General features: G+C 36.9%; 1 protein-coding gene across 2 annotated transcripts in view; it reads left to right on the top strand.

Annotated features, from left to right (window-relative positions):
* Ppp3ca (protein phosphatase 3 catalytic subunit alpha) overlaps window positions 1-21,421 on the top strand; it is a 310,937-nt gene extending 289,516 nt beyond the window's left edge. Inside the window, exons 11-14 of one of the 2 annotated variants that reach the window (XM_058583828.1) lie at window positions 5,638-5,722; window positions 12,531-12,628; window positions 15,667-15,696; window positions 18,785-21,421. In XM_058583828.1, the coding sequence (XP_058439811.1) occupies window positions 5,638-5,722; window positions 12,531-12,628; window positions 15,667-15,696; window positions 18,785-18,981 (410 nt within the window). In that variant the 3' untranslated portion in view covers window positions 18,982-21,421. The remainder of the gene's footprint in view (window positions 1-5,637; window positions 5,723-12,530; window positions 12,629-15,666; window positions 15,697-18,784) is intronic. The other variant, XM_046458923.2, reaches the window with a different exon arrangement.
* The last annotated feature ends 1,916 nt before the right edge of the window (window positions 21,422-23,337 follow it).

A 23,337-nucleotide genomic window follows, 5' to 3' on the forward strand; every position in this document is an offset into this window, starting at 1 on the left:
AAGGGCTGGACATTGAGATCTCTCTCCTCTCCTCTCCTCTCCTCTCCTCTCCTCTCCTCTCCTCTCCTCTCCTCTCCTCTTCTCTTCTCTTCTCTCTCTCTCTCTCTCTCTCTCTCTCTCTCTCTCTCTCTCTCTGTATGTGTGTGTCTTGCCTCAAAACTAAGTCTCTTCCTACTATAGTTTAATATTTCCACATCTTATTGCAAAATGTTGCATAAGTATGGATAAGTTGAAAGAACTTTATAGTCAGTGCCAAGGTACGCCATTTATTCTCTACAACTAACACTTGACTGTATTTGCTTGGTTGTATATCTCTCTCTCTACCCATCCATCAATGGGTTTCTGTTTTGGTGCCTGACAAAATTTTATTGTACACACATTGTACATATGCCAGTGTCTCAATTTCTTTATTTGCCTGTAGTTCTTAGCTGAAGCCTTTACAAGTTAGTCCCAGGCCATTTCCTGTTTCCCTCTTATCAAACACTAACCCTGTGTGCCTAAACTTTGCTTACAACAGACTTCTCAACCATTGTTTGAACATACACAGGTTTTTTCTGCCTCCATGTGTTTAAAAATTCTCTCTGGAGAAGGCTTATTCTCCCTATTTTTATGTTTATTTATCCTTCAATAAGATCCTTCAAGATCTCTTGACTGTCACTGTTTCTGTGAGAGTTCTTTTGTGCACCTGCGTCCTGTGGCATACTGTTCAATGTCTAACAACCCATCTTCCCAGGGGAAAATGGCCTGGTTTGTAGCATTTGCAGATTTCCATGATATAAATTCTCCCCCAGGCTGCTTTCAAGCTCCCACATGAAGTTAGGGAGTGTGGAGTTTAGAAGAGCTGCACTCAGTGTCCTCTGCTGACTTCTTGTCAGTTCCAACGCATTGCTGTCCAACTTCCTCTGGAACATTTGTCAATGTCTATGATCGTCTTTCCCAGGATCTCCTAAAGTGGAATCCATGCCCTATTCACATTTCTGTTGCTAGCCATGCCTGCTCTATGCTATCGGATTCACATAAATACTTGATGAATGAATGAATGATTGATTTGGATAAGAAGTTGTATTCAACATAGCATTTTCTTCAGACTCTTAGTTCAGTTTAAACTAAGGAATTCATAGTAGTAGCTCACAGTGGTAAATGTGAGCAGGGTGACAGAGCCAGCATCTGTAATGTGTGGCAGATACCGGTGTTGTGAGTCTCTCTCACCACAGCACTTGGCCCCTCCTCTCTGCAGTCTTCTTTCCTGTTCTCTTCAGAGACTGAAACCCACCCTGTGGGGTTGCAGCACTCACTCAGGAGGCCACTTGGCACAGAAACCTTTAAACCTTCAGGAGAAGCCAGCAAGGTGCAGTGTTAAGGCCAGGAGGGACACACTTTAAAGAAAATCTTTAAAGATTCCCTTGGTCTGTATATTAGCCTCCCCCACGTTGAGGAAAATTGACTATGCAGGATTGCTTAGATTCTGGAAAGAGTAGTATCGTGCCCCAGGCATAAAAGCATCAGAACTTAAAAGTTGAAAGGAGAAGCTTAAAAAAAAGGAGCGATAATTGTATGAATGAAAACACAAAATGAAATTTTACTTAAAATTATTCTTTTCTTAACATATGAAATACTGCCTTTTGATTTGAACTTCCAAGTTAAAATAAGAGATTTTATTTTTTTCACTGAAAAAATAAGTCATCTCAGTTTTTCTGTCAAAGGTATTTTATGTGTTGTCAGTACTTAACATACTGAATTTTAATTTGTGCTTCAGTGGTACCTTGCCACAATTTAACCAGAACAGTACCAAGAATGTTTACATGATAATATGACATTATAGTTACATGTTGATTATAAAATCCCAAAAACATGCTCTTCTTTTTGGTCTTTCCATTCAATTTTGGGCTGTGAGGACTTGCCATGATCTCTGGGAAATACCAAAACTAGGAATAGCAATACTAAGTATACCAAGACATTTATATCTGAACTCCATTCTATCCCACTACATTTATTTCTTGAAATTCAAGTATGTATCAATCTACACATTTTATTTGCATATTTTATATTTTTGTGAAGTTGCAAGTGTTTAGTAGGAGTTTAATTTAGATTTGGATTATTTGGAAAATATTAAAGGTGATCCCAGGATAAAACATTAAGAGACTTGTCTTAATGTCTCTTCTTATAGACCATGTTAACATTTTTTGACCTTTTGAGTAAATATAGTCTAATTTTATAAAATGGATAATAAAATATTTTACCTGAGTTATTGGTAAATTTTAAAGTGCTTTTTATAATAGATTAATAGATTATAATATAATAGAATAATAGATTATAGAACTTTTCATTAAGTTCTATAGTCTATTATTCACCATTTTTGGGGGAAATATAACTATGGATAATAAAATATTAATATTATTATATACTCTCCATCTGAGCTGAAAATATAAGCAATAGTATAATGACTTTGTCAGAATGCTCATTTTGCACTTGAAATATAGTATTTATTTGATCATTTTTCTGAGCATCAGCTCTCTCTGAGCTGGGAAGCAGAGTTCTCTCCATTTACCTTCTTTTCAACTTAGATTCTTACTTTCCATTGCTCTATGGTTTCTGTAAGTCCCTCATTGGAAAATTTTCGGTGAGATTCTTCTTCTCATATATTTTTCATTTGTTTAAATTTATGTTTTTCCCTTCTCATTTCTCTTAAATATATGCAATGTTATTTCCAGACACTTTAACCATTCCTTGCTGCTTTTCTGGTTGTACTTCTAAATATAGTCACCCTTTTTGGAGTTTCCCCCACATTTTCCATTTCTTGTGTCTGTTGGATTGATTTCACAATCTGGCCACAGTGTGTTTTTGAAATAGCCAAGATCTCTTCTTCCCTTGCTTGGCGCATCACAATCTCTAAGTTGATTGGGTCAGCAGGGGTGGGAAATATTAAATTAAAAAAATAGTAATCCACAATGTTAGAATGAAAACAACATCAACCTGAATAACTAAATATATATATGGAGATCACCATAAGGAAATTACTTCCTTCTCACTTTTTTTTTTTCTTAAAGTTATCCATTACAAGTTTCTTCATCATTGATCATTATATTAAATCCAGGTACAATGAATTCAGCCTCTTAGAAGACCTCCAGGTCAAAATTTATTGTTCAAAGAATCTTAATGACAAACCATAGATAATAAATATTGTTAAATTCTCAGCATAATTTTAAAGTAGAAATCTTACAATCTTACACACATCACCAGGAGATAATGAATCTGTGAACTCACAGTGAATGAGAAGCCATGGTTCTTTTGGGGAGGGTGGCAGGGATTGAACTCAGGGGCACTCAACCACTGACCCACATCCCCAACCCAATTTTGTATTTTATTAGAGATAGGGTCTCACTGAGTAGTTGCTTAGTGCCTCCCTGTTGCTGAGGCTGGTTTTGAACTCACAGTCCTCATCCTCTGGAGCTGCTGGGATTACCAGCTGTGCACCATGCGCCCAGTAAAGCCATGGTTCTTGATTGCCACAGGGACTGAGTAAGAGAATTGCTTTCTCCCACATGGATTTAAATTTTCTCCACCCAGTTGCGGGTAGAATAGCTGTCAAGAGTAAGTGCCATTTATTGGATATGTTGGGAGGTAAGACATAGGTGTCATGATACTATTGCAACAGGAGAGACAATGGACAAAAATGTGAGTTTCTTTGAAGTCTAAGGGAAGGAAGCTGAAGAAATGCCGACTCCCTAGCTGTTATGTACCTTCTGGGGAATACCCATCCATACCTGTGGAATGGATAGATGTCAGCTTCACCTTCAGAAATTCACCCACCCAGGCAAAGAAAGTGGGGCATTATGTTTCCACTTTCTTGGAGTGGAGAGAATAGCAGAGGCCTTTTCTCTAACCATTTAAAAATTGTACTTGTTGTTGCAAGTTTTCTTTCTTGTATAAATGTTAGCATGGGGATTAATTGTTTGGCTCTTATTAAAGAATGAAAAATGTTTCCAAATTGCATTCATAAAAACTGCCAAAAGAAATAGCAGAAATCTTTTCTTCAAGAAAGGTCAGAAAATTTTTTCTTCTCATGGATTGAAAGACCAAAAGATAACACCAGTGTTCATCTATAAACTCCAGTCTCAGCAAATTATGTGATTCAACTGTTCTTCCAGATTGGGAACATCATGATATTATTTGAAAAGAATGTTTTATTGTGTATCTGTTAGAGGCAGTAGAAAGAAAGGCTATCTCCTTGTATTAACACTTCCTGTAAAGTCCTATATAAGGTATTCAAAGGACTTTTTATCGTTTTCTACCTTGTATTATAAATTCTTAAGAGAAGTATTTTTCTGTTTCTTAATCCAAACACATTTTGAGAAAAATACAAAATGGCTGAATTAAAGATCATATATTAAGAAGACATGGTTAAAAAAAGAAAATGCTTTAACAACAATAGCCCTACATAGATTGATTTTTTTTTAATTTAGAAAATGGAATAAGTTGAAAACCTGGACAGACCCATGCATAACTTTTTAGCATAGATAGTGCCTCTGTCTCTCAGCTAAATCCAGTTCAGCTTTCTACTTCTTACTCTAAGAGCTCTTGAACCAGCCAGAAGATGAAGGAGTATCAAATGCTAAAACAAATGTTTTATGACCAGTAAATACTATAAACGATCTTCCAAGGAACACGGGGAGTTCAGAGCCATCCCAGTTTGATCACCTCAAGGGAGATTTTTTTAAAAAACAGTTTACTAAGTAGCTTTCCCATCAGGAGTCTGGAATGAGTGACAGGTGTTGGGGACTCAACTCTTCCTGCCACTGCAGGTAGAAGAGGGGAACAAAAGAGAAGGATGAGAGCCTACCCTTATCTTCTCATGATATTTTTTTCAGCTATCTTTTTGTTCTGTTTTGTTTTGGTTTTAGGTATACATGACAGTAGAGTGTATTTTGACATATTATACATACATGGAGTACAACCCATTCCAATTAGGATCCCATTCTTGTGGTTGTACATGATGTAGATTTACACTGGCATAATATATTCATATATGAGTATAGGGAAGTTATGTCTGATTCTTTCTACTTTCTTTCCTATTCCCATCCCCCCCTTTCCTTTCATTCCCCTTTGTCTAATTTACTGAACTTCTATACTTCTCCTCCCTACCCTTCCTTGTTATGTGTTAGTATCCACGTATCAGAGAAAACATTTGGATTTTGGTTTTCTGGGACTGGCTTATTTCACTTAACCTGATATTCTCCAGTTCCATCTGCTGAACAACAAATGCCACAATTTCATTCTTCTTTAAGGCTGAGTAATATTCCATTGTGTATATATACCACATTTTCTTTATCCACTCATCTGTTGAAGGACACTTAAGTTTGGCTCCATAGCTTGGCTATTGTGAATTGAGATACTCTCTCTTTACTCACTCCAGATCCTTTGGAATTCTCAAAAGTTACTCCTTTGTATTTGGGAAACTCCTCAAGAATCACATGGCCCAAAGCAAAGATTTTCAAATTTGACATAAAGATGAATCCTCTTAAGGAAAAGCAAAGCAAAGCTGATTTTGCTTACTATAATCTATTACTTACATAAATTTACAAAATAATTGCATTTAGATAAACGTCATTGACTACTAAACTCTCTTTTAAAATACAGGAGCAACAGCTGCAGCCCGGAAGGAGGTGATTAGGAACAAGATCCGAGCAATAGGCAAGATGGCCAGAGTGTTCTCGGTTCTCAGGTGGGATCATTTTTCCTCTATTTCTGTTTTGAATTTTATCATGTGTCACTGAATAACTATTTTAACACTTTAATCTGGTAATTTAAACATTTTACTAATATATATTTGCTCTTCTTTATTTTGTTTGCCCCTTTTAAATGATAGTGTGAGTTCTTCACTGCTTTAGTTACATTGCAATCTGCTAAATTATTTCTCTAAAGAAATTGTCTGTTAATCAATTGCATCACATTTTATCCCTCTATTTGCTGCAGGATTTTAAAACATTTATTTCACAATAGGTTGGGCATCTTGTGAAACAGGGAAAGCTATTATAATCCTTTTTATTTTTCACTCTGGCTTTGGGGTAAAAGATGAATTTATCCAGAGCATTTCACTAGATTTCTAGGAAATGAGCATCAACCCATAGAGCTGTTCATGTGAACCCATATTATTCTCATTAATCACTAAAAGGGAAAAAAAGTTATTTAATGTTTTAGTTCCCATATACTAGTTTGTTTGTTTAAAGTGGATCATGAATCATGCTGTTATTATTAAGCATGAGTTTTGAAAACAAATATTTTCTTGAATGGAATTCACTTTATTTAAATTCAACTATTTCTAGATCATATGTAGTAACTATATTTCTTTTTAGAAGATTATTGTAAAATATTGTGTGTTTATTTGGAGTATAGTCAGTTCACATTTCTTCACATACACTAGGAAAAATAGAAATACTTTGGGAAATACTGCACCTTCATATTGTATAATTTCATGTTCTAATTTTTGTCAAGATTTTCCAAAAATTCTCATAGAAAAAAAGCTATGCAGGGTCTTTGTTTCTCCTCTTGCCATTTCTACCTTAACTATGTGGCTTGATGCAGAAAGCAGGAAGCCACAAGAAGGATGAAATCATTACCATCCTTTCTCAAACACACCCAAAACGAGTCAGCAATAACTCCACAGCCAGTGTAATCACAAAAGGCCTGTTGAGCTGAGAACAAGAGTGTCCTTGCTCCCTACACCTTAAAGAAAGAGACCACCGTTGCTCTCATCTCTTCATTTCTAACGAAAGAGACTCATTCATTCAGGCAACAAGTAAATATAATAAAATTTAAAACACTGATTATATATCATAGAGAAAAAGTGCAGAAACCCTTAAGTGGAACAACTCTAGCAGTTTTGAGGACCAGCAAGAAGACATGGGCTTCAGCAGCTATATGAAGAGCAGAAGGTCAAATGGCACCTCATCATCAATACTTGCTCACCTACTGTGCCCTAGGTCTACCAGTAAATGCTCTTTCTTCTTTTTCTATCTGAAGTCTCTATGAGGGGAAATGAGAATGGCTTCATCATTTCCATATGAAACTGCAGTTAGGAAAATGGGAGAATTCTTGCTTAATATTAAAAAAAAAATTGAGTTCTTTATATCCATGGTGGTAGTAGAAGCAATGCTATAGAATCCTATAGGTCTTACTATTGGAAGATCCCTTCAGTCCCTTGAATAACAGTATTCAAGATATGATTATTCCTAATTAAGGAATGGACTATTTGAACCCAGTGATGATCAAAGACTTCGAAGATTACAAATGTCAATTGGAAGTAGAATAAGGTGCATGGTACTGCTTTCCTGTAATAAAAGCATCTGTAGTGGTATGCAGAGGGATCATATCTAGAAAAAAGTAAACTGAGCTTAGTAAGTAATGGTTGATCAGTAAAAAGGAATCATTTTGAGTTAGCAGTCGAAATTTGAATGGCAGACATGTAGGTTAATATGAGACTATGAAGTGTTTGCTAAATATGTGAACAGATGCTCTGCTGTGGTATTGGACAGGAGGGAGCCTTTCTGTTTCCTGAATGGGAATGTTCATGAAGAGGTTGACATTGGAGGAGTGCTGTGAAGGAGAGGCTGGATTCCAGGACGTGGGGTTCCTGTGGTAAAGGCGCTCCTGAAAGAGGCGAAAGCATGTCCTCAGAGCAGTGTCAGTGGCATCCTCTTGTGAGGTGCTTGCTAAATGCCAGGTGCTGTGCCCCATGTTATGAACGTTGAACCGCAACCCACACAGCCAGCTTACAAGGTTGTGGTGACCTCCCTTTAGGGAGGAAATTGGGAAAGGCTGACCACCTGTCCCCGGCAGCACTCCACATGAGTGGAGTGGAGTCTTACTCCAAAGTGAACTGGGTGGTCTAGTGTGATTCCAAGTGCTACCAGCATTGTGGTGATGAATTCTAAGCACGTAGAAGGGCCAGTTTACAAGATGTGAAGATAGTGAGGAACCTTGTAAAAAGTGAGGCTGAAAATGCATGAAAGCCCAGATCTTTACAGGCCTTGGAAACCATGATAAAGTGTGTTGATTTCCCTGTGTGTAGGCAACGAGGAGTCCTGGAATGGTTTTCCCAGGGTGAGAGGCATGCTTAAGTCATGATTAGATATATGTGTGTGTGTGTGTGTGTGTGTGTGTGTTAATGGAAGTGTGAAGATTGGCTAGCAAGATGATTTATTGGCAGCAGGAAACACTTTGAGGAAGCTACTGAAGTAATCCAAGCAAAAGGTTAGACCAACTGTGGGAGGAGGAATGCAAAGGAAGGGATATATCTGTAAAGGAATTTGAAAAGTTAGATTTTATAAGCCTAGAACATGATGAATGAACGCGGGCAGTAGTCCAGAATGGTTAGATATAGCTACTAAACACATACCTCATGTTTCAGAAATTTGCAACATTATAGGGGAACCAGAAAACTTGTCTTTCAGCAGCCTTTGCAGATAAGGTATAGGCAAGTTGTCTAGGATCTGCCAATTAGATGAAAACACATAACGTTTCTGTTTCTCATTGAACACCATAAGGAAGCAGCAAGTGGAGAAGGTAACTGCTCTGTGAGGTGTAGAATCTGAAAAGTCAGCCATGTAAAAGCTGTGTCTCAGTATTTTGGGGAATAACTGCACAGCATTAGTGAGAGCCTAGGTGTCGGCTGTCAGCATCCGTGGTAGCATTTTATGGAGCTGACCCCATAATGTAGATGGGTCCTGGTATTTGCACTGTTACGGAACATACAAGTCCACTTCTCTGGATCTGAGAGTTTTCTAATAGCCTTTTAGCCATCTCTTTACTGTTAAAATTAGAGCATATTCTGCCCAGCATGGTGGCACATGCTTGTAATCCCAGCAGCTTGAGAGGCTGAGACAGGAGGATCACAAGTTCAAAACCAGCCTCAGCAAAAAGTGAGGTGCTAAGCAGTGAGACCCTGTCTCTAAATAAAATGCAAAATAGGGCTAGGGATGTGGCTCAGTGTTCAAGTGCCCCTGAGTTCAATCCCTAGTACCAAAAAAAAAAAAAAACCAAAAAAAACAAAGAGCAGATTCTGTTGTTTGTACAAAACTCTTTACCTATTTAAGGGGTGATAAGAGAGAGAAAATATTCTGAGGGTTTTCTATACAGGCACTAGCCTATGTGGTTATAGCAGCATCTATAGGATGCTGCTATAGAAGAAAGAACAAGTATTTGAATATCTAAAAGATGAGTTAGATTTGCAGAACATTCATGCAGAGGCAGTTAGAAATTTTGCCTTGGAGCTTCAGAGAGACTGTGGGGGTTTAGAAATGCAGACAGAGGATTGAATGAAAGGAGAAAGGACTACAGCAGTATACAGGATGGTCTTGCTAAAGCGGATAGTGAAAGGCAGGAGCAGAAACTAATCCTCAGACCAGTACTTTCCAATAGAAATGTAAGTTGAGTCACATCTGTCATCTTAAATGTTCTAGAAATCACAGTGAAAGGAGAACAAAATATTTAACGTAGAGATTCAGAATTTAGTCATTTTAACATATAATCAGTGTTACACCTATTAAGGAGCTATTTTTCCATGCCTGTTTTTTTCACCGAGTCTTTGGAATCTACCTGTGGTTTACACTTACAGCACATCTCAGCTCACACTAGCCTTGTTTCTAAGGGTTAAGAGCCTTGTGTGGCATGGGCTGGAGATGGCAAAAATCAGCCAAGGGACTGAGAAAGATAATAGAGAAGAAGAAGAAGAAATAAAGTGTTATAAAACCTGGGTATGAGAAGCCTTTCCAGACAGGGGGCAAGGGCATCAGTAGGAAATGCTGCAAAGAAAGCAGTAAGAATAAGAATGCAGCAAAGATTATTGGAATTCAGAAATGATGACGCCTCCAGAAACCTGAGGTGCGGCTTCACTGTGAGGCAGGAATGAGAGTCACAAGTGAGGGAGGTAAGGAATGTAGTTGAATGTCAAAGGCAAAGCTGGTGAGGGAGGAAGGAAGGAAGGAAAATGACCACCTTCTGTACCAGGGCTTTCACATAAAGTATAACACTTAATCCTCAAAGAAATCCTTTAATTGTGGATATGGTTTGATAGATAAGGAAACTGAAACCCAAAATAGTTAAACAACATCCTGACCTCATAGGACAGGATTTTAACCTGGAGGTGTCTAAGCCCAAAGGTGTGATTAAAAAAAAAGAAGAAGAAGAAGAAGAAGTCTTTCTACTTTTGGCCACAAAAGTCAAAATTTTGAACATTGAGAAAAAATCACTCCAGACTAACAGAAACCTTTTATAGGTAAGAAGCTAGTAATTCAGTTTATCTTCTGAGCAATGTAGGTTTTTATTGTTGGAGCTGTCCTATTTTTTTAAATATAGGATTTGATACCAAAGTTATTTAAGTATGAATAATAACCAGTCATGATGCTAAGGCCTTATTTTGAATCTGAATATAAAAGAAAATAAATATGAGTACATTTCTGTGCAGTACTCTTTAATTTTTCCAAATCCACTTAGCATTCAGGATATTTCTTCTTTGTGTGACCTCTAGTGATTTGATGGCAGAGTCCTGCAAAGGGTGAAATACCTGCATGAAAGTACACAATGATTGATTGACTGGCTCAACCCTAATACTTTTAAAAGAGACAGAGGGTGTGAGCCATGCAGACACCCGGGGTCAGATTCCATGCATGTGCAATGCCCTGAGGTGAGTGTACTGGTGTGTTTGAGGGACCCTAAGTGGACAAGGTAGGAAATGTAGTCTGAGAGATGAATGAGAAGGGAGAGCATGGGCTTAAAATACTAGATGTCTAGTGTTTTAAAGGCCCATGTGGAACTTGCTAATGTTTTACCTTTCACCCTTTCTCAGAGAAGCCATTAGAGGTTTTGAGTAGAGGAGTGACAGGATCTGGCTTTGGTATTAAAAGACTCTTTGGGGTTGTTGTGCTGGAATAGCTATGGGAGGAGGGGCAGGCATGTGACAAGGGTAGAGCAAAAAGACCATTGGGAGGCTGCTCTCAGCAGGCAAGAGACGCTGGATCTGACCAAGAGACACTGTCACAGAAGATCACAGGTGTATGATGCCATTTGTCTGAATGTCCAGAGTAAATTAACCTGCAGAAAGTAGACTAGGAGTTACACAGCACTGGAGGAAATGGGAAGTGACAGCTAATGTGGGTATAGGGCTTCTTTTGTGGGTGATGAAATGTTCTAAAATTGATGATGGCGGTAGTTGTACTGCTCTCTGAATAAGCAAAAAACTACTGAATGAATCATACACTGCAGATAGGCGAACTGTGTGCTACATTAATTGTATCTCAATGAAGCTATTTACCAAAGGAATGAGAGAGTAAGCTTCTGAGAAGTGGTACAGCACTGGAAATATGTTGAGGGTAGAGCCATCAAGATTTATTGGTAGAGTAGCTGATGTATTAGGATGAAAGAAGTTGGTTGCAGGGTGATACTTGAAGTTCAGATAGCTAAAAGATAAACTTTTCAATTTCTGAGTTGGCTACTGATATGAAAGTAGCAGATTTGGGGAGGAGTTATGAGATTTAGAAATCTTTGTAAAAAATGTTGAGTAGTTAAACATCACAAATGATATGTATATGTATATATTAAAACCTTATGGAGGGGCTGGGGTTGTGGCTCAGTGGTAGAGTGCTCACCTAGCATGCAGGAGGCACTGGGTTCAATCTTCAGCACCACATAAAAATTAAAAAATAAAGATATTATATCCACCTAAAAAACTAAAAAATAAATTAAAAAAAAAACTTATGGAGGATTTTCTACTTATGGAGGATTGCAGTGAAAAGATGTAAGGTTATTCTTATTTTATGCTAATGTAATCATTGAAATCTATGAGTAAATCAAAGTGATTAATAGTGTTAAAGATGAATAAATATAAAGTACTGAAGTACTTAAAATTATTGTAAAATAATTGTCCTAGTGGATAATAAAATAATTTTATATTAGCAAATCAGTGGGGAAAGTGGCTGAAAAAGAAAAACTAATAAGACATTTTGCCGTTTGCTTCACTGACTAGTTGCTATTCTTTTGTTTTCCCCAAGTATTGTCAAAATTCCTTAGTGATCCCTGGAAGTAAACCCTGGCTCTCTAATCCATAGTTCAATTTTTTTTTCTCAATTTACCATATATTCTGGTTTTCCCTTCCAATCAGTTCTACTTACTGTTACTGAGCCTTGGCTGAAATATTTGCATCTGCATTCTGCACAATTCTCTCTGAACGTGTTTACTATTATCCTAGGGGATACACAACAAACACTTTGTAATATGATATCTGATGACAAAATCGGAATTATTTTCTGTATCTTCAGTACTCAGAAGAGGTTGTATTTCCACAATTGCACAATGTAATGTCATCATTTGTGTAGCATCTCCTCTATGTAAATGTATAAAAATATGGTGTATTTTAAGTAAAACAAATGAACAAATAAACAAAAATCCCAGAGACCCAACACAAGGGCCAATGTGGGTTCTTACATGCAATGTTTTTCCTTCCAAACTAACTCCCCTTCTTTGTTTGTGCCTTCCAGAGAAGAAAGTGAGAGTGTGCTGACACTGAAAGGCTTGACCCCCACCGGCATGCTCCCCAGCGGAGTGCTTTCTGGAGGGAAGCAAACCCTGCAAAGCGGTAAGCAGGCCAGGGGTATGACCTTGACCCTGGAGCATCTCAGCCACCTGTGCCACCAGAGCCCTGATTTACCCATTCATTCAAGCTCTGTCTTGGTCTTCAGTTCTTCTTGGCTGGAAGAAGGGCTGAAACCCCCACATCAGTTTGGTCAGTCATGTCCATGATAATAGCACCCCCACTTACTGCATTGCAGCCCTTATACCCATTCCCTCATCAACATAGGGATCTACATTTGCAGGCTGAGCTATATGCAGACTCATTCAGCTTGCAGACACGCACAACAGGTTTGACTACTAAGAGCCAATCAATTGCTGAAAGTAAGTTTTTAATTACATATTTTAAATAGATATCTGGTTATCTTTTTGATTGATGAAATAAACATATGCACACCCAAATATACATCCATAACTAGATTTTATTGAACAATCTAAGAATATATAAAGGTTGATTTCACTATCCACTTAAATAGATATTAGAAATCTTATGTGTCCTTTGGTTTATCTTTCCAAAATAAAAAGAAGACACTAATTTTATTTTTGAAAGAAATTACAATATTTCCTTTAAGAGAGTCTATATGAAAACCATAATTTTTAGACCAGTGTTGTACCACAAAAATTTTGTGATGATCGAAATTTCTTCATCTATACAAAAGTCTCTGGTAGCTTATAACTATCAAGCACTTGACATACAGCTAATACAACTGAAAAACTTATTTTTAAATTATATCTAATTTTCATTAAATTTAATTTAAATATCTACATATGGCTAGTGGCAACCATGTTAGACAGCATGGTGCTCAACACACTCTTTTAAGGTCTGGTTATCAATTTTAATTATTATCATTACTTAGAATAAAATTTTAAAATGTGGAAATTTTGGTATTAGATTTGACTTCCACAGAAAAAAAATTAAAAGAAAAATACACTATAACATTTTTAAATAATTTCAGCCTCATATTTTCCTGTGACTTTCCCTGAATCGTTCTCATATTTTCTTTTCCATCCCTGTCCTTCATCTTAGAAGATTCAGGTATTTTTACGATTACATTATTTAGACAATGCTACATGAAGGCTAATGTTCAACTTCATGAATACGGTATTGCTAAATGATCACATCCTAGCAGCATCACAGTAATTCTCTTTATTATCAGATGAATTTATTCCAAAATCACTCCGAATTTCCACAGAAATTCAAAAAAATTTAAATGAGGATAAGACAGTACAAAGTACTAAAGTAAATTCTCCCTTAATTTTATAGCTGGAAATTATTTATTTTAATAGCTTTATACAAACACAAAAGTTTTTCCACCAAAGCTCACTAAAACGTTAGCATAGATAAATCACTTGTGCACAAAATGCACTTCTACCTAATTGATTGAAATCTACAGTTTCTGGTAAGCACATTTTAAGATACAGCAAGTGTATTATCAGAAACTCGGGGCCTCATTTGCTTAGAAGGATGCATTTAATAGCGGGCAGTACATATTTCTAATATGTCAGTGCTGGTGTGGTTCCAGATTTTTTGCTTTACTTTTGAAACTTAAGTTACTTAAGTTGTTATAATTATTTGTTTCTTTTCTAGATTTCCACCTGCATTTTTAACTTCAGTCATTGCATTTTCTTTTATTTTAAAACCATTGGTTTGTGTTATCCTGTGTTAAACACACACACACACACACACACACACACACACACCCCAGACAGGCAAAAGACATGTGGATTGGAAACTCGTTTGTCCCCAGATTTGGAGAACTTAATATGTATTGTAAACCACATACATTAATAAAACTTGAAAATCCATCGTCTGACACCCTTCTACTTGTCTCAAAGGGGTCTTTCTCGGTGCTTTGGTCTTCAGCTCTTCTCCTTGGTGGCAATCATCCTCTATTTTTGCCATAAGGAATCTAGAATGTACCAGAAGGAAGTTAGAGTGCAGATTTGGCAGTCGCTCCACTTGTAAAATCTTAAAGTATAAGAAAAATGCAAATTAAAGTTAAGGGGTAAAATTTTAATATTAAACATTTAAGGGTTACGGAGACATTTTGCATTTTAGCATTTAATTAGGGAAATACCAACTAGCCTTAATAACTCAGAAGGACTCATATACCTGTGAAAGTATAGACCCAGACCTTATCATAAAAATTGCTCATAAAGCAATGGACTATAAAAGTTCTGACTCTGAAATATGCTGTTTCGGTGTATTTTTAAGACACCTCCTAGATGAGGTTTCAATATGTAGGCTGCCTCTTCTTTCAAATGCAGATAGAAAGAATTCTTGCTGCTGCCATGTTACCACTTGGGTTTTTAACACTTCAAGAGTTTCATTTCCAAAACTGATATTCCCATATGGAAAAGAAAACTGATTTTAAATTGTTCTTCCTGGAAAAAGAAGTCCAGACAATCATTCCTTCCTTTCTCTGTTCTCCTTCACCCTCTTGCCAATCCCTACCCCCAAATGTTTATATTTAAAGAATCACATGTACTTGAACATGAACACATTGATTTTATCTTTCTTTAAATTTGCATCCCCTGTCTTTGCATGGCAGTAGGAAATAGTACCATTTAATATTAAATAGTATGAATTATCTCACTGATATCATGGCTCTGCTTCAAGTTCTACCATTTTGTCTGGTCTTTTTAAGTAGTAAATCAATCACCAAATCCAGCAAAGGTTTTAAAGTGTTCTGTGAGACAGAAGCACATTTTAGATGACATAATCCCTTATTAATTCAATCCAAGAAAAATAAAACTTTTCTGAGTCTTTTCATAAAGGGTTAAATTATTTTGTCATTTAATTACTGAGCAAAAACCAAGCAGTTCACTCAGATAGATGTAGCCAACTCTTATCATTTTTTGGTGGTGTTTTTTTTTTTTTTTTTAGCATTTCTGTTTTGTTGTCTGTGCCAGAATCCAGCACTTACAGGATCATTAGTTCTCTTAGCTCCTTTGATCGTCACTGATTTGTTCTTAGAGTTAAAAAAAAAAAAAATCCTCTGCTCATTTTTCTCATTCATTTTGCACCCCCTTTCTTCTCTTCAGCTACTGTTGAGGCTATTGAGGCTGATGAAGGTAAATTGGCCAGTCCCCTTTCTGTTGTACCTGCAACAGATAAGGGCTCTGCTGGGTGTATTCATTTTTTTCTTTTTTTTTTTTTTTTTTTTTGCTGTAGCTTGTACAGAGTGTGTGGGTGTTGGGCTAACAGTTGTGGCTCAGTATTAACCAAAATGTTCTTGCTTTAAAGGGGAAAATGTCCTTCTATGGTTTGTTTGTTTGTTTTTTCCCTTAAAGCTATGTTTGACTTCTGTATACAATGAACCTAGTATAATCACAGAAAACAAAAGGAATTTATATATCTTGAATGATGTGGGGTGGGGGTTATGGCAGCTGTTTTGACAAATGACACATAAACAGTATTCTTGGAGCTGAACCATGTCCCTCCCTCAAATCACTTTCAGGCAGCACTGAAAAGGAAGAGTAAAGATAGTTTATTAATTTCCAGTCTTTCAGAAGTTTGTAGCCCAAAACAGTTCATTTGAATAGTGCTTTGTTATAGTTCAGTATTATTTCATGTCTCTAAAATTATTCCAACACGAGACAGATGTGTATGAGATAAAAGGTTTGTTTAGCCTTATCAACTTTAACCTACTGATACTTGTAGGACAGTTAACAGTAGCAAAATATTATAAGGTGTCTAAATGCACTTAGACACCTGTGCAAGTGGCCCATTACAAGAATAGTGAGTATCAAGCGATCACTCCGTTAATTAACTTTCACTGAGTGTCTGCTTTGCGCCAGGCACCGGGCTAGGAGCTGCAGGGGAAATCCAGAATGTACCATCTCTGTGTTCTAACTCTGCTCAAGGACAGTAGAGTTGACCCCTGTGTAACTGTTTTGAGCAAATTCTTTTAAGTATATGGTTATGAGAGAACTGCATATCAAAATAGATTTTAATATTATCTATGCCATATCTTCTGACAATTTGATAAAGTATAATTTGAAGTTCCCCTTTAAAACAAAATTCTTCAGTTGTATTTTGTTCTTGCAAGATAACTTCTTATTTTTCCCAAAATTGTCTGCATATGGTCCTTTTGGTATGATGTAAAAACGTGCCACTTTAGACTTACAATTTGTACGTGATTTGGATATGGTAGGGGAAATGACAGCACTGTAAGAGAAAATACAACTGCTTCCTAAATAGCAGTGAACAAACTGCTATTTATGTGGGAATTCTCTATTCCTCTTGGCAAATTCTAATCTGCAGTGTGCATTCTTGTTGATAGTTTGGCTGTTTTCTGTGGTTTCTGTGACTCTGTGTTGTGTTAAGTATACTACCAATGTAAATTGCTAATACCCATTGTCTGACCAGCAACTACAGCAGAGCACATTCCTCCATCCAGCATAGACAAAATAATTAGAATGGAGCCCCATCCCAGAAACATCCATTGTTCTAGCTAGATTTTTACTTCCACGCTCCCTCTTTATTGGCTTTTACAACCTAGAGATTCCACTTTTGCCATGTCAATTAATAAAATAACTTCATAAATTATAGCGACAAATGTTTTATACTCATTCACGATGATGAAATGATATTTAAAGTAGTTTAGAAAAAGAGTAGGGTACCACTTTGTGCTGTTATATTGTTCCTCAAAATAATTGAGTTAGTTTTCAGGGTGGGTGCTCATTAAACAGCTCTATTATTTCACAATTTATTACCGAATTACAGAAAAATTAAGAAGCTTTGCTTTGGGCCTTGGTCTCTCCCCATTTCCCCATCTACTTCCTCTCACGGTTGACTAATCACCATTATGCTAACCTTTAAAATACAGAGGAGGAATAATCTATTTCTCATCGTTATTGTAATGAGCTTTGTATATCTTTATTTTAAGAATCCCATCCATACTGATGAAAGGCACTCACTCATGTAGGAGTGGCTGGCAGAGTTTGAGCTGGAAACTGCTTTCCGTTTTTTTCTAAATAAGGTGGGAAGGATAAAGGTACTTTGAAATTGTCCTTAATCCACCATGGAGATGCAGCCTCATTCAGCACTGGTGATTGGCCCTTAAGTACCTGGCTTGCACTTCACAGGGAGTAAAGCAAACTGATGTCATTGGTTCCACATTTGTGTATTTTATTTGCAGCTCACTGGTTGATGCATCCTTGGAAGAAAATCGTTAAGTTCCTTATACAAATTCCTACCTATCTCTGTAGTGTACTGAGGGTTACTAGAAAACAAATCAAATATCGCTGTGCCCACTTTGAGAATTCTGTGTTTTAATTGCTAATAGGATCTAAACCAGTCCAATTCATTTTTGCTAAAAAGTGTAAAAAAGAGGGTTTTCCCCCCTTTTCTTCTTTAATCACCACTTATGTCTACATTGCTCTACTAAGAAAGAGCTTTGCTTTGGACACCAGATGAACATCAGTTTGGCCTGTTCACTGCTGAAGGGCAGACAAAGCCTCTCTACATAGTGACCTGATATGGATTTTTCTGAGTTTGTCTTAACTTGTCACCCACTCTATATGCTTCCAAAGTTGAGTGCAAAAATAAGAGTTTATAATTTCTTCTTTTTTTCATGACACCATCGAGTTGTTTGCTTTGTGGGATTCTGAGATGGCATGGACATACCCAAGTTGATTTCTTTCCTGGCTCCTTTTACAGTCTGCTATAAGTCCATTGGACTTTGAGGCATAGAAGACACAGTGATTCTGTTGAATTTGCCATCGAGAGCACATGGGAGAGTAACAGTGGGGACATGCTGTGTCTGTCTAGGTCCGGGCCCTGTGGGTAACCATGCTAATGATGTGGCCAGATGATGCTGTTTCCAGAGGCCTGTCCCTGGAAGCCACTTTCCTCTTTACATATCCACCTGGGGTTTCTTTGATCTAAACTTTCATGAAGACAAGAGAAATGCATATATCTTAATAACTTCAAGAGGACATTTTGGTTGGCAAGAGACATTGGCTGTTTTCAAACCTTTGGTTATCTCCAAGTATGGTAAGGAGTCTGTTGTGTCGTGTTCAGGTCCCGTCACGTTGTTCTCCACTAAAGGATTCCCACTCACCGCGAAGTCTCTAACAACACCTGATGCGCCTCCTGTGCCCTTTGTCTGTCTCTGGCTAACCCTGTTTCTCTTTTTTTTAATGATTTTCTGTTTAGCTATCAAAGGATTTTCGCCACAACATAAGATCACTAGCTTCGAAGAGGCCAAGGGCTTAGACCGAATTAACGAGAGGATGCCGCCTCGCAGAGATGCCATGCCCTCTGATGCCAACCTTAACTCCATCAACAAAGCTCTCGCCTCAGAGACTAACGGCACGGACAGCAATGGCAGTAATAGCAGCAATATTCAGTGACCACTTCCTGTTCACATTTTTTTTTGTTGTTTTTTTGAGCTGCAGGGCATGAGGGAGATTGCTGCATATCAGCAGTTGGATGTTCTTGCCTCTGATGGTAGCTTGTTTGCTCTGGGGGCCAGGAATTGGATTCAGTTTACACTATCATTAAAAAGAGGGAGAGAGAGAAACTATATTTTGGTGAGGGTGGTGATTAAACACCTCTTTTGGGTATGCCTTTTAAAAATGCTTATAGGGAAAAAATTTTCAAAGGAAGCTAATGCTAGTATATACTGCAATGTTAGGGGAATGAACATGTTTTCCTACTGCATTGGGGACTTATAGATAGGTAAATGAACGGCCTTTTATTCTGTTACTGGACATGAAAATTTTGTCTAATTTCTTACTCTATTGTACGTTTACAGTCGCAGCACTAAAAATGGATGACATCAAACATTTTTAACAAAAATGATGTACAAACTAAATAAGGACTATTTATTGATAATGTTTTGCTACTCTTGTCACAATGGCTATCAACTGAATTAGGCAGTCTTAGAAAAAAAACAGAAAAAGAAAAAAAAAAGAATGTTGCAAATTTGTTAAAATGCCAAAAAGGACAGTTTAATTTTGTACAGATTATGCTTACCTCAGGTTTCTTTAGTGTGCTTGAATGCCCTTCTTTCCATATAACACTTATCTTATTAATTTGGCAATGAATATCTTTTCTTTAAGTTTAAAAAAACTGGAATAATTACACCTATCTTTTTTGCTGTTTATATTTAGGGGTTTTGTTGATAAATCAAGTCTTGGTTGTGGCTTGCTGAATTAAATATTTATGAGTGGTGCATTTTTAAGTAATAGTGAACAAGACACCATATTAAGTACAGTGATAAAGCATCTATATTCTGTAAAAAAAAAAAAAAAAATCTGCCTATGCATGTTTTTTAAGGAAAAAAAATGGCTGTATCGGCCTGTATGGGACTGTAATGCGCTTAGTGGTCTGATATATACTGGAAATGTATGTATACTGGCGTACTTTATATTCTCTAAAATGCTTAATGCCTTTGAAATTTTGTAATCAAAAAGCTTTGAAAAAATCTAAAGGGGAGAGTATTCTTAAAAGTTTTTAACATAAGCTTGTCCGTGCACATATAGATGGTTAGCATGTTTAGCAAACCTTGTGAAATTTAAATAAGTTTGTAGTTACATGTGAAACTCTAATGCATGGTAACTGTTAACGTCATAACGGTTTAGTTATTTCGTTCCGTTCTGTCATGTGCCACAAAAATATGTACTTTTTTCACTTTTTTTCCCCTTTGTATATCAGTTACGGGTTACAACTGGTTCATTCTGAAAACAACAACAATAACAACAACAACAAAAGTCCATTCATATTTTTTAACAATTGTATAAGTGCCCAAGTAATTCACTACAGCCTAAAGCCTGGCCTTTGTAATTTGACTTCTGAAATGTTGGCAATCAAAGCATGCACTTGTAACAATGAAAAAGAAAAAGCATTTTATATTACTACTCAATAAAATGTGCATGAACTTAAAGAACTCTCACCCTTTGACTGAGTCTGCTGAAGGGATTTATGTACACAGCCACCAGGGCGTCTTCCAGGTGCTGGGCCACCACCACTGGGTGCAGAGTTACCTGGATAGGCTGCTTTCTAAGGGCCTCATGACCTTGAGGTGTGGTGCCTACTTCTGCTGTAAGAATCTTGGTGGATTTGTGTCTCAAATCAGATGAGAGAAGTCTGTTTAACAAGCAAATGCCACCTTCTGGCTCCCTCGAATGTGGGAACCAGTCAAGAAGCCCGCGCATTCCTTTTTATTGAAAAAAAAAATACATCCATTTGTTATCAGGTTGTTTCAGTTGTATCGGCTGCCCTGTCTCCTAAAGCAGAAGGAACTAGGCTACTAAGTGCATTTTCATCAAGGGAGAGTTGCATTTGTATGGATATGAAATTTGTATTCCTTCCTGTGCTTCAACTAATATCAAATCACCGAAAGATTTAAGACACACCAAATTTCAGTTTGTTTCTAACATTGTTCATGTTCAGTGCACTTTGTTTTATGTAATAAAGTATGCCTGTTATATGAAATAATAAGAATATGGTGATTAGTAATACAGTGTACCAAAACAAAGATGTTCCAGATATATTCTCTGACAAAGACAATCCATCTTTATTCTACTGAATCCAAACATTTTTTCCTGTGGATATTTTCCCCTTCTAAAAAAGAAAAATGATATCCAAGAAAAATATTTAGATGCAACTTACTAGAATGATGTGAAAGAAATGGTAATTCTGGTACCAAGGTGTTTATTTTCTTTCTTTCAGTTGCGGAGAAAATATCCTGACAAAAAGAAAAAAAAATCTTTTTTTTTTGATTCCTTTCTTTTACGAATTGTGCTAAGGCAACTATGGCATAGAAATAAACATTTGACATTAAAATAAGCAGTTGATGTGAGTATTGCTTGGTCTTTCTGGTCAGTGGTTAGGAAAGTAATATTCTATATTGTTGCTTAAGCTGTTGGTCTATCAAAGAAAGCATTACAGAGCTGAAGTTATTTCTTCAAAAAGTACAATACTTCCACACCAGGTCTCAGTGATTAGATTTATCTCACTTAACTTTTGAAAAAAACTATTGAATTCTAGAATTCTTTATGCCAGTGAACCTTTGGACACACACACACACACACACACACACACACACACAAAATCACCCTCCAGTCCGCTGCCCTTTACCCACCCCCTGGGCAGAAACCAGAGCCCCCAACCTGAACTCAGCACCACAATTGGGACACTGCATGTGATTCTACTTAGTGTCTCATACTTTCATTTGACTGCTTCCTTCTCTCACTGGATCCTTCTAGCTTAGACCTTTTAGTTCGCCCTACATGTGTATCAACATTTCCTTAAGACCAGAAGCCCTTGAATTGAACAATTGAGAGATCTCCTAAACATTTTTCTTTGTTCTGTGACTATGCACTCTATATTCATTCCGTGAACATTGAGCTTCTCAGTGTTCCTCTCACTGTTCTAAAGTCTTATTTTACACACACACACACACACACACACAACATCTGGCAATTGTAACAACATATCAGTTTTCATGATAATGTTAAATGTCAACAATCCATCCAGCAGTGAGTCAGTTTCTGGCTTAACACTGAGCTGCTTTTCCCTCTATTCCATGAATATTCCTTTTGGATATATTATATGGTGATGTTTAACCAGAAAAGCCCGCTTAATGTTATATTCAGTTTTTCAACCAAAAAAAATTCCATGCATAGTAATGAGAGGCAATGTACCTGCTTCTTGTGCCTGCATTTTCAAGAGGCAGCCATCAACAAATTCAAATGGCTGTGGGAGGCTTAGACACCCAGCAGGAGAAAGAGTGTGTTTCAACGAAAAACTGAAGAAACTTAAAAAGGTGAACAACAGGAGTCCTGACAGCTCTGATATTGAGTGCTTATTCCAAAAGACATAGTACTAAGTCAGAAAAATGTCTACTTATGAAGTAGAAGTAGCAAAGAAAGGTTGCTTACTCAAAGAATAAACAGTGTGAATGCTTTGCCTGTATAGGAAGAGTTAAAACCCAGGCCAATTTAAGTCAGTGCCACAAATACCTTCTGACAGATGCTGCATGGAAGGAGCCACATACTAGACATGGTAGAAAGGGCTGTCTTCAAAGAGATTGAATTAGATAATATCTAAATTACTCTTCACCTATAAGCTTCTAAATATCCATTCAACTACTCAGTTTTTGGAAGAACAGAATTTTGATAGGCAAACTGTGCCCTGGCTGCCTGTGTTCACAGGAATACTAACACGGGGCTGAGCTCTGTGTATTAGCTACAGTAGCCCTTTTATGGATTTTCCATACTAAGCATCTATATAAGATATCAATTGAGAAGTCTCCATTAGAACAGCAAAGCTTTAAATTGACAATTATATATAATGAATTATATAACAAAGTTGACTTAAACTCCAGTCTTAAGACATTCTTGTCAAGTTACACAGGTGGAGTATCTCTTATCCAAATGCTTAGGGCCAGAACTGTCTCAGATTTGGAAACAGTTACATAAAATTTACCAGTGAGCATCCCCTATCTGAAAATATGAAATTCTCCAAAATCCAAACATCTAAAGTCTTACAAACACTCAAAAAGTTTCAGATTTTGTATTTTTAAGATTATGGATGCTCAACCTCCACTTTCAAAAATTTTTTATCAAATTCTGGGGACGTCTAGGTTTCCTCACAATAGTTCTAATTTATCTATAATATGTCAACTTCTTCAGGATGACATGTGAGGCAATTTGCCATCTGACTCTTGCTTTTTGAATGTATATTGAACAAAACTTACCTTC

This window comes from Marmota monax, unplaced genomic scaffold (assembly GCF_021218885.2).
Source record: "Marmota monax isolate L192 unplaced genomic scaffold, Marmota_monax_Labrador192_F-V1.1 WCK01_AAM20220418_F8-fsc00002, whole genome shotgun sequence".
Taxonomy (NCBI): Eukaryota; Metazoa; Chordata; class Mammalia; order Rodentia; family Sciuridae; genus Marmota; species Marmota monax.